Raw genomic sequence first — 12,009 nt, forward strand, 5'->3', positions numbered from 1 at the left:
TTCCATGACTCTTTAAAACTAATTTTAACATTTAAAAAAAAAGTTGCTGCTAGTTCACTGTTATATCCTGGTCCATGTGCCTTTCTCCACCACTTCTCCCAAATTCACCACCAGCAGCGTTGTTTTGGGTTTATTTTATTTTATTGTATTGATTTAGAAAGTAATGAAAAAGCTTGAAATTTCTCCTAACTTTCTGTACAGGTGAGACTCTTGCAAAGGCTTAACACAACTTCAGGAGAAGGAATTCAAGATATACACTGTATCCTTTTGTAGATGTGGATCTGGTTTGCATTTTTGGATAGTTTATATAATGAAATAGCGCACCTTGGGCGTTGGGCACTTGATAAATGTAAATAAATAACACAGAAACTTATGTGATAATTCTTCACTTATGCCTATGTTACCCCATTAAGTGTAGTGGTTTGCATGGGTATAGCTAAGGGCAGAATTTGGTTCAAAGTTCATAAGTAGTGAATGGTGAGAATGACAGATCACTTGAAGGTCCTGCCTTCATTTACAGGGTAGCAGATGGGAGGGAAGAGCAGGATCGACCAAAACAAAACCGTTACCGTTACAGTTTTTAAAAGGAGATTTTAGCATGTAGAATACCTCCAATTTCTTGTTGTTTTTTATCTTTTATGTTTGCCCATGCTGGGATCAGAAAACAATAAACAGCATAGACTGAAACTGCAGGTTTCAGAAAAGTCTTTCTTATATAACAGGGGTTAAATTGAGCAAGCCTCTAGAGGAAATATTTGATATTTGTAATGGTCTATCTATGATTGGTGCCTGTAGTAACACTCTTAAGGAAATGAAACCTTCATTAATATTTAGAGTAGTGCTTCTGTAGTGGAACAGTTCTTTGTAACCTCATAGACATTAAAGCCAGAAGAGACCATTGTGATCATCTAGTCTGACCTCCTGGACATTGCAGGCCACAGAACCTCACCCACCCTTTCCTGTAATAGGCCATAATCTCTGGCTGAGTTACTGAAGTTCTTAAATCATGATTTAAAGACAACAGAGAATTCACCATTTACACTGTAAACGTGCAAGTGACTCGTGCTGCAGAAGAAGGCAAAAAACTCCCAAGGGTCTCTGCCAGTCTTACCTGGGAGGGAAATTACTTCCTGGCCCCAAATATGGTAATCAGTTAAACCCTGAGCATGTTGGCAAGACCCAGCAACCAGACACCTGAGAGAGAATTCTCTGTAGTAACTCGGAGCCCTCCCCATCTGGTGTCCTATCACAGGCCATTGGAAATATTTTCTGCTAGCAGTTGCAGATCAGTTACATGCCATTGTAGGCAGTTCCATCATACCATCCCTTCCATAAACTTATCAAACTCAGTCTTGAAGCCAGTTAGGTTTTTTGCCCCTACCACTCCCCTTAGAAGGCTGTTCCAGATTAATCTGAGAAACATGCTTACCTTGTGGGGAGTAATAAATTACAAACCACTGGCTTGGCAGTTACTTCTGTAGCTTTCCAGGCATATACAATAATGCTGAAGCTTACTTTATGCATTATGGTACTATATAGTAAGATGTTCTCAGGAGCGGCGCCAGGGTTTTTGGCGCCCTAGGCACGGGGCCGGCTCTAGCCATTTCGCCGCCCCAAGCACGGCGGCACGCCGCGGGGGGCACTCCGCCTCTCGCTGGTCCCGGGGCTCCGGTGGACCTCCCGCAGGCGTTCCTGCGGAGGGTTCGCTGGTGTCACGGCTCCGGTGGACCTGCCACAGGCTTGCCTGCGGATACTCCACCGGAGCCGCAGGACTAGCGGACCTTCCGCAGGCATGCCTATGGGAGGTCCACCGGAGCAGCCTGCCACCCTTCCAAATCCTGGTGCCCTAGGCGACCGCCTAGGTCGCCTAAATGGAAGCGCCGGCCCTGGGTGTTCTCAACCTCCATAGAAAAACTCCCCTATAATAGAATAGCAATTTACTTGAATGCATGAAAATTTTGTAGTGAAATCAGATTGGAAGTTTGTTATAAGAAGGTTCTATCACTGTGGGTTGATTGATTGATTTGATTTTTTTTTTCATGGGATGCGGTCATATTATCTTGTGAGGTATGGAACGGCTGCCGTATGAGGAGAGCTGGGACTTTTCAGCTTGGAAAAGAGATGACTAAGGGGAAATATGATTGAGGTCTATAAAATCATGACTGGTGTGGAGAAAGTAAATAAGGAAGTGTTATTTACTCCTCATAACACAAGAACTAGGGGTCAGCAAATGAAATTAATAGGCAGCAGGTTTAAAACAAACAAAAGGAAGTATTTCTTGACACAATGCACAGTCAACCTGTGGAACTCTTTGCCAGAGGATGTTGTGAAGACCAAAGGTTCAAAAAAGAATTAGACAAATTAATGGAGGATAGGTCCATCAATGGCTGTTAGCCAGGATGGGCAGGGATGGTGTCCCTAGCTTCTGTTTGCCAGAAGCTGGGAATGAGTGACAGGGAATGGATCACTTGATGATTCCCTGTTCTGTTCATTCCCCCTGGGGCACCTGGCATTGGCCACTGTCAGAAGACAGGATACTGAGCTAGATGAACCTTTGTTCTGACTCAGAATGGCCGTTCTTATGTTTGTATGTTATGGTCTTATGAGGTCTGACAGAATCACAGCACAAGCCGAGCAGGGTCAAGCCAGGTCACTCTCTGGTTGGGAGTCTTAAGGTTTGTCTACTGGTGCATACTAAAAGTTTCCTAGTGCACACTAATGAAGTCCTGTTTTGTGACTACATTAACAGTATAATTTACGTCCCACAGTGCAGACTAAGGCACCATGTAGACAAGCTCTTAGACACTGCAGGATTTGGTCGTGTTAATTTACAGAGAGCCATTCTTCCATCTGAGTTAGGTAGGACTTTACGGGTGTAGTGAATGCATCTAAAATGTGCTTTTGATCAGTTGAGGCTACTGAAGCTCTCACAGCACTTTTCTAAAGTTATTGTGTTAATCTCAGTGTCCTGGCCAGATTTTCAGTTAAGGTAATTATAGTACATTCTGTCTATATAAACTCCCTCTGCATTTCTGATTTGGTATGATAGTCGTCTTCACTTCTTGTCTTGAATGTTATTGTATAGCTCGGCTGTGCTTGTTTAAATAATTGTAGTGTTAAATTAGAGACTAGTTTTCATTCCATTTGAAAACATTTGACAAACAAAGAGTTTTCAAAGTTCATTCCTTTTAAATAAAAGGTATTATGTAAATTTTCAGATCATTGTTTGATTACAGTGCATATGCTGAAAGAGTAAAGGAAATGCCAGTTTAACCGGTTGAATTCCCTTAATACCGCTATGACTGTAATCCTATATAAGTGTAAAATTCAATTTTTTAAATACTTTCCACTATTGAATTAAAGGGGTGGAAATTCATAATGACTAAATTAGTTAAAAATGCTTCAAGTTTTGGAACTGAGTTCCCTATAATACTAGGAATTTTGGAGTTTACTTTGGTTCCAAATACCCAATTTTAAACAAAACAGGTTGTACAGAGTTTTGGAAATATTCTCCAGAGAAAAGCATTAATTACTACTACAAACAAGTTAGGGCTTTGTACAGAGGACAAATCAAACATCTGATAGTGTGAGGAATATTAAGATCTTCCCACACCTATTTTATTATCTGGCATATAAACATCAACGGTGGGTTCTGGACTAACAAATGAAGAGACTGGGAGTCAAATTACGTGGAGTCTGATTCACAGCTGTCCCACAGATTTCTGTGACCTTTGTCAAGTCACATAACCTGCTTGTGCCTCTTCACCTATCATTAATAGAGTTTGACATTCACTTGCCAAGTGTGTTTTGAAACAGATCAAATGTGTAAATTACTATTGTTTCACCTACTCTTTTGTTGTGACCTTTGGTTTCCCAATATATTCTGTATTACCCATCTGACTGATATCTTGAAGCTGTTTCTGACTCTGCAGTCAATAGGGCTGACAATCAACTTGAAATAATGCAGTGTTAAGAGTGTCTGGGAGCTGAAGTCTTGTAAAATGGCAAGATTTAAACCTTACCATATGAAATGTGTTCTCCAACAGCTTTAAAACACGATATAGCAAGAGTACTCTGTGCCAGTGGTTTTGAATGGTAGGATTCATGATGTTCCTAAATGTTGGTATCTAACATGTTAGAAAGCAGCATTTCTAGCACTTCATAGAATATCAGGGTTGGAAGGAACCTCAGGAGATCATCTAGACCAACCCCCTGCTCAAAGCAGAACCAATCCCCAACTATTTTTTTTTTTTTTTGCCCCAGATCCCTAAATGGCCCCCTCAAGGATTGAACTCTGGTTTTAGCAGGCCAATGCTCCAATCACTAAGGTATCTCTCACTTGTTTCACTCACTTCAGCCTCTTAAAATTCTCAGGGGATTTGATTACTCTGTTGCTAGCATTTGCATGGAAACAAAGACCAGGCAGCTTTAAAGAGTTATGCAAGGGGGGGAGGAGAGAGGGAGGAAGGGGAGTCTTTTTTTTTTTTTTTTTTTTTTAATGACCTTGTTTTGCTTTTGATGTAACTGGGCCCATTCTCCTCTGCTACATGGAGTGGCTCTGAGCTGAGAAAAAAAAATAGGCAGCTGCTGCACAAAATATGCTTGAAACCGTTGAGAAGGCCTTTTGGGAACCTGGAATGACTCTGTCGTCCCAAACTGTCATGTAGAACCTCTAAAAGAGATTTTTGAATGTTATGGGGACAGAGGAACTGAACAGAAAGAGAAGATGGGAACCTGGAAATAAGAATGCCTGTCCCTTTTCACTCCAGTTCTGACATACTTGCTACACCTGATACATCATTGTTGGCAAATTCCATGAACTCTAGTAACCTCATTGAGAGGATATTGAGGAATGAAAATTACTCCTTTCTCTGGTCTCAGATAGTCTATATTCAGTCCTGGACCAGTGCCAAACAGCACTTCTAGTGGAAAGTGACAACCCAATTGACCTTCAAGTATAGTGGTGCAGGCCTTGAGTGAGTTACACCTCAGAGCTTTAGTCCCTGCAAGATTTCTGGACTGGCTACACCCAGCAGGAAATATGACTCCTAAAAACTGGCACTACTTCATTATTGTGACAGCGGTGGCTTTGTAGACCACAGTTTATGAACCATTTCCATATGTCATTAAAAAACTGAAGACTCCAGCATTCATTTATTGTGCTAATTCGTGACCAAACAAGTCATGAGATATTGGACATTAAGATTTCAACATTCTGATTGCTATCTGGCCCACGCTTTCATTGTCCTACTTAAAATAACTTTGTTTTAAACGACTGATATTCCACAAATTGAGAGCCTTGGAAAGCTTCTAGCAATTCTCAGCTTTATAGCTCTTAAACCGCTTTATTGGAGTGGAAGAAAAGCCAAGATGGTAACTGGAGTGGCATTTTAAGATTGGATATCTCTCTGTCTGCTAGTATAAGTAACCAGTTGGCAGAGCAGTATGAAAACTTTCAGAACCCATGAACGTTTCCAAGCAGTGGCCCTGGGCCTGTGACCAGAAGAAAATTTTAGTCCCTAGATACACACACTGTGATTGAACAGCATGTTGTGTACACAATGGAAGATCCATAAAAGCAGGTAGCTAAACATTACTTCATATAGCTAATTCACAAATACAATATGACAAGTTGAGAATAATCACTGGACTGCTTTTGCCAGTTACTCTATAAATGGCACGGCACAATCTTTGGCCAATTGGATCTTTGCCCCATGGTAGAAGTAATGTATTTAAATAGATGCCCATTTCCATTGGCTGCTGTAGGGGGTGGGATGGGTGAAGAAGGGAGGGTCTTTACTAATCGAGGATTCAGTATTAGCATTTACCATGCAGTGAGTGTTGCTTTATTGGTATATTTAGTAATAGTCCAATTACTACTGGTGATTTGATGGATTCAGTTTGTTTGACAATAGCCACTTGCATATTTTCAAGGTGTTAAATGTGCTTTGCTAAGATTTCCTAGTCAGTTTAGGCCCTCTAGTTTTGTTCAGTGACAGGAACATAATAATTTTTTTTATTTTATTGTTTGCAGTGTATGTGTGATAGACTCTGAAATAAGAGAGAATTCAGAGATTAGCAGTGTGCTGTTTTCTTGGCAAGACAGAATGGCCATATTTTTTCCTGTGACTTCTGCATTATATTATGTAGGAGACATCTCATGTTAGAACATGCAGTGAAGCCACTCAGTGAATTCTGGATGAGAGAGAACTTTAAAAAGAACAATCTGTGTTGCAAACTCCAGTTTGTATAAACAGGCCTGTTTCAGGCAAGATTGGTGAAATTTACAGTTGCATTGGGTGTGAAAATAGTTTAATTCACTGTTTAGTTCAAAACGCAGAATTATTAAAGGGAGTCTCATCAGCCTGTTCAGGAAAAGGTTTCAGGTCTCATATTAATAATGGTAAGTGTCCAGTTTTTAATCCGGTATTCCACTGAACATCTTTTTTGCATTTGAGATATTTTTGAAGGACTTACCAAGGTTAAAGAGCGAGTTTTTTCCAGCATCCACTGTAACACTTAATCGCTATTATTGCATACAAACCATTACTTTAACAGTGCAAAAAAGCAATAAATATTCCTGTTCTATATCTGGAAAGTACCTGGGCAGTACGTTCATATCTTTCTATTGCTACAGTAACTAGAGTGGACATTTAACTTTAGTAGATGCAGTTTGAAATTTTAAAATCTGCAGGACCAGATAACTTGCACTTAAGAGTTTCAAAAAATTGCCTGAGAAAATATGAGGTATTGATGTTGATTTTTTTAAACAAATCTTGGAATACTGGGGAAGTTCCAGAGGACATAAAAAAAACTAATGCCATGCCAGTATTTAAAAAGGGTAAACAGAATAAACCAGTTAGTCTAACATTAATCCAAGGCATAATCATGGGTTATCTGATATGGGAGGCAAACAGAAAAGAATTGAAGGATAGTTGCAGAATTGGATAAGTTCAGCAAAAAGCTGCAAGAACAATCCATGGTCTGGTAACTTGCCATATGGTAAGAGACAAGCTGAATCTATGTAGCTTATCAAAAGGAATGGTAAGTGGTGACTTGATCACACTCTGTGGGTATGTCCACACAGGGATAAAAAATCTGCAGCTGGTCCAGGTCAGCTGACTCGGGCTTGCAGGGCTCGGATTCTGGGCTGAAAAATTGCTATGTAGATGTTTGGGCTTAAGTGGGAACCAGAGCTCTGGGATCCTATGTGGGTGTAGGGTCCCAGAGCTCAAGTGCCAGCCCAAGCCTGAATGTCTACACAGCAGTTTTTAGCCCCACAAACCAGAGTAGGCTGGTCTGGGCCAACCTGGCCATGGCGCAGGTCTTTTACCTCTGTGTAGACATACCCTGTAGGTACCTACGTAGGGAGAGGATTTCTTTTACTGAAGGGGGACACACCCCAGAAATAATTTCATTTATGGTCTGAGCCTTTTTCCCTTTCCCCTCTTTGCCTTTAGACTATTTATCTATCAGGAGGCAGCGCCTCGTCGGCCCTTAAGAATTTCCCTTAATAGCAGGTGCAGATAGATTGGGGCTGGGTTTTCCCCAGGGCTTCTGGACCCAATGGCAATGCAGTGCTGTGAAGGAGGGAAGCTATCTCTATTTTGAGCTAGGACTCTAAAGTGGAGGAAATGCTGAGGCCCTAAATTCCTACTGTTCCCTGGTTCCTGCTAACCATCCCTATTCCCTGCAAGGAGCCAGTAGTGGGAGAGTAGGCTGCACAGAGAGTAGAGGCAGGGATGAGCTAGCATGAAGCTCATAGCAGCGCTGTGCAGGAGTATGGGACCAACATATGAAAAGAGTTGGTCAGGCAGTGTAAGGCTGTTGGCTGGATGGGTGTTGGGTGAGATTCTGCTGATCTACACTGAGGACAATTCTTACTTCTTTCTGGAAAGGGTGTGGGGAGGAAGGAGGGCTTGTGTGGGATGAGAGGCGGTTATGGAGACTGAGGCACTGAAGAAGACAGTATTCTCAGTACCTTAGTACAGAGCAATGAAGAACAACTGCTGTTCTCTAAAGGCCTGGATGCTGTCAGCTGGTTTCCTCGAGGAGGAACCTTAGGCCTCCCCCTCTCTGACTTGAGGCTGGTACTCTGCTCTGGGCCCTGGTTTTCTCCCTTCTGTTGTGCAGGCCTGCTAGTCTTTTAAGAACTTAGGACTCTGCAAAGGACAGCTGGCAGCTCAGGAGACTGCTTCCCTCTCTGCGATGCAAAGCTCTCCCTTGGATTGCTTTGTTCTCTGACTTTCCTTGTTGGGCAGCAGGGTCAGGATCCACTCTTTAAACAATCCATAGCATTTGAATCAGTGGAACTCTATGGATGTGTGAGACAAGCAGGATTTGGCCCTGCCACATAGGCAGAGCTAGAATTAGAACTCCTGAGTTTCTGGCTTCCAATCATATGCTCAGCCTACTGTTAGGTGCACTGCTCCTGCTTCTCTTCCCCAGAGTTCATTGGTCCTCTGTTAAATCCCTTTAACAAGCAAACCTCAGCAGGGGCTGAAAGACACAACTAATCCTGTGGCAGTGATATAACAGTGAGCTATGGTGACTTGGCTTCCTTGCTGACTTTGTTTGGTTTGGCTCGAGTAAACAAATTTTTTAAAATAATTCCAGATAATATGAAGAAAATTAAGCCTCCTTCATTACTTACTGTTAATATATCACCATAAGATTTAAAGTGCTTTATGAAGGCTTTATTATTTTAGTAACATCTGTTCGGTCTCCCCTGAGCTGTGTGAACAGTTGTGAACTGTTGAATGCCTTTGTTGATTGGATATCCCCCCCCCTTTTCTTCTCCCCACAATATTTGTCAGTAATGAGACTCAAAACACTTGACCTTCTTACTACATGCTTGTGTTTGCATTTCTTGGAAGGGAAGTTTGACCAAACCATTCCCAAGCAGAATTCCTAGAGCCTTGCATTTTATGCCCTCCCCCCACCCCCGCATATATCCTTTAAGTCTAGCTGGGGGGTTTACAGTAAGAACAGTATCTGAAAATTCTGCTTTTGAATAACTGCATAATCTGTACTCTTGGGTTGCATAGTGGAGCAAAACCATAGCGTAGGAGCTTGTCACAAACCCAGCTTGCATAACTAGGCACAATGGACAGCTTGTTCTCTGCTCAGTGGAGGCCTGTCTCTACTTTATATTGTTTTGAGGAAGACAGTGTTAAGGTAAGAGAAGTTTCCGTTGCAGTTCCCTGCATTTTTCCCAAGACAGAAATCTAAAGATCTAATGGAAAACTTTTTAAATTATTCTTTTCTTTTCTTTTCTTTACTTTTAATATGATGTTTCCATTGTCTTTAGCAGGACTTAGATAAGGCCTGTAAAAAATCAACTAGCGTGACAGTGTTTCATCTTTGTTTCAAAGAAGAAAAATCCCTTGCATCCCTTTGAGGGTGGGAGAACTACACATGACGCAAATAATGTATGTTACTGAGGCCCCAAGTTTTCAAAGATGACAAGGAATTCACCCCTGCTGCAGAATTAGGCTCTGGATTCCAATTCTGCCATTTAAATGATCTTTCATGAAGTTATATTTTGGGGCCTAAACAGGTTGACAGGGTTTTTTTGTTTGTGTGGTGGGTTTTTTGTTTTTTTTTTCCTTTCAGAGTGTACGTTTGAATCATTTACCATCAAGGTACTTGGATTAACCTTGGTTAATTTAGAAGAAAAATCAAAGTGTTATTGATAAACTTGTAATGTTAAGGCTCGCTTTTTTTTCTCTTGCAGTGGAATCTGGTATGTGATGATGACTGGAAAGCACCTTTAACTGCCTCCTTGTTTTTTGTGGGTGTACTGGTTGGATCCTTTATATCAGGACAGCTCTCAGACAAGTAAAGTATATACACCAAAACTTCTAGCTCTCTATCTAATTTTCTAAAAGCACACTTAAAAAATGAAATGAGCCAGTGGTGCATGCCTGACCTGTTCAAACTGTAGCAAAGTTGATATACCCTTGGGTTGGGCCTATACTGATGAGAAATGATCACCAAAAACACTATGATTGTAGCACTGATACTAACAACAAGGAGAGCACTAATGTGTATTGACTGCTGGCATTTTTACCACAATCTATTCTCATTGTAGACAGAGTCTTAGCCTGGCATAAAGTCAGCTACCCTAATCAAAACAAAATACTATTCTGAGGCTTATTTTTTTCTGTATTTCAAGTCTATCTTTTTGCAGCCACAAATGAAAACAGGCAGAAACAATTGTTGGGTAGGTTACATAGCACTCAGACCTCTCACTGCCTGATATGTTGTGGGAAAATTACAAGCAGCTACTGAAAAAAAATCGGGCTCATGTTGTACCATTTGATTTAATGTGGACTATCTCTTGTTATGGGTACTTAGGAAAACATGTTTGTAGTTTTTCTAGCTCAGTTCAATAACTCCCTTTGTACAAGCTTTCATAGATTCTGTTGTACCCTATATGATCAAATTCAAGGTCTAAGCCCAGTGGTTTGTGTTTGTGGAAGGTAGAAAATACGAATACTGTTCAACAGTCTCTAACTAAGTGGCTTATTGACCCAGCTGCTAGAACCATGGGCTGTCTTGTTGATCAGCACCAGGGTGAAAACAAAATGGAAGCATTCTTATATTTCAATATTCTGGGTTTTTCAGTCTCTTTCATTTCAAACTATCTGAGGTCTAATGTGCAATACATTACGTGGCCTCTACCTGGTTTCTAGTGAAATCGCATGACACCCTTCTTCTTTTCTGAAGTAATAGTAGTACTCATACATGTTTAACATCTGGCTTTTTGGGGCCAGATCCTGAAGTTCTTCCTCAGATAAAGCACCTGCAAAGATTTAATAGTTTACCTGAGTAAGGTATTTAGAATCCATTCCTCTCTTCTTACAACAGAGAGGGACTTCTGTTGCAGGGCTGTTTAGGAATGTTCCATCATGCACTATTAGGATATGTATATGCTACGATAAAACCCCGCTGCACCAAGTCTCAGAGCCTGGGTCAGCTGATGTGGGCTCATGGGGATTGGGTGCGGGGTTAAAAATAGCAGTGTAGGCCTTTGAACTTGGGCTGGAGTCCAGGCTCTGAGACCCTCCCTCCTTGCGGTGTCTTAGGGTATGCCTACACTGCAGTTAGAAACCCATGGTTGGCCCGGACCACCTGATTCAGGTTAAGGGGTTGTTTAACTGCAGTGTAGATGTTCTGGCTTGGGCTGGAGACCAGGCTCTGGAACCTTCCCACATCGCAGGGTCCGAGAGCCTAGGCTCCAGCCTGGGCCACAACATCTACAGCACAGTTAAACAGCCCTTTATCCCGAGTCCCCTGAGCCTTAGCTGGCATGGACCAGACATGTGTTTTTAACTGCAGCGTAGACATGCCCTCAGAGTCCAGGGTCCAGTGCAAGCCTGAACATCTACAGTACACTACAATTTTATAGCCCTGCAGCTTGAGTCCTGTAAGCCTGACTCAGCTGATCTGGGCCATCCACAGACCTGCTGTGTTCTCTTCTACTGAAGTGTAGACATGCTTTTAGGTTATGACAATCCTGAAGCTTGACTGATGTGTCTTGCTACCTTAATGATTCCCGAGGAAACATTGCTAAGGAGTCCAGAAACATAACCACTGGGATAGGTACAGAGTGTCTCTTCCAAATGCTAATGTGATCATTGTACTGAAGCAGGCATGATAGACAGCCACACGCTGTCCCAGGAGAGACTGGTTTGGCATAGTTTTGCTCCCAGGGGATTTTTCCTTTATGATATGTTTTACACTCTAGTGCCATCCAGCAGTGTGCCTCAGAAACAGTATTGCAGACATGTTGGAATCTGCCTTCCTCCTACAGAGCAGGCAGGCAGTAATCTGAGAAGCAAGAGTAAATGGTGAAATAGCAGTTCAGAATGGATTGGTGAGGAAAGGCTTTTTTCTGGTTCATCTGTGCATCCTTATCCCTCCAATCTATCGAAGTCTTATACTGCACTTACACTGTGGTATCTGGGCACCATTGTTGTCACACTCTCGATCAAGTTTAATTTT

General features: G+C 41.7%; 2 protein-coding genes across 2 annotated transcripts in view; both read left to right on the forward strand.

The window, feature by feature from the left end:
• Positions 1-9,821, forward strand: part of SLC22A4 (solute carrier family 22 member 4) — a 96,134-nt gene extending 86,313 nt beyond the window's left edge. Inside the window, exon 10 of the mRNA XM_050962700.1 lies at positions 9,737-9,821. Within this exon, the coding sequence (XP_050818657.1) occupies positions 9,737-9,776 (40 nt within the window). The 3' untranslated portion in view covers positions 9,777-9,821. The remainder of the gene's footprint in view (positions 1-9,736) is intronic.
• The window catches only part of LOC127055554 (solute carrier family 22 member 5-like), a 40,836-nt gene that overhangs the window by 7,364 nt on the left and 21,463 nt on the right, over positions 1-12,009 (forward strand). Inside the window, exon 2 of the mRNA XM_050962705.1 lies at positions 9,737-9,840. Within this exon, the coding sequence (XP_050818662.1) occupies positions 9,737-9,840 (104 nt within the window). The remainder of the gene's footprint in view (positions 1-9,736; positions 9,841-12,009) is intronic.

Source organism: Gopherus flavomarginatus, chromosome 7 (assembly GCF_025201925.1).
Source record: "Gopherus flavomarginatus isolate rGopFla2 chromosome 7, rGopFla2.mat.asm, whole genome shotgun sequence".
Taxonomy (NCBI): domain Eukaryota; kingdom Metazoa; phylum Chordata; order Testudines; family Testudinidae; genus Gopherus; species Gopherus flavomarginatus.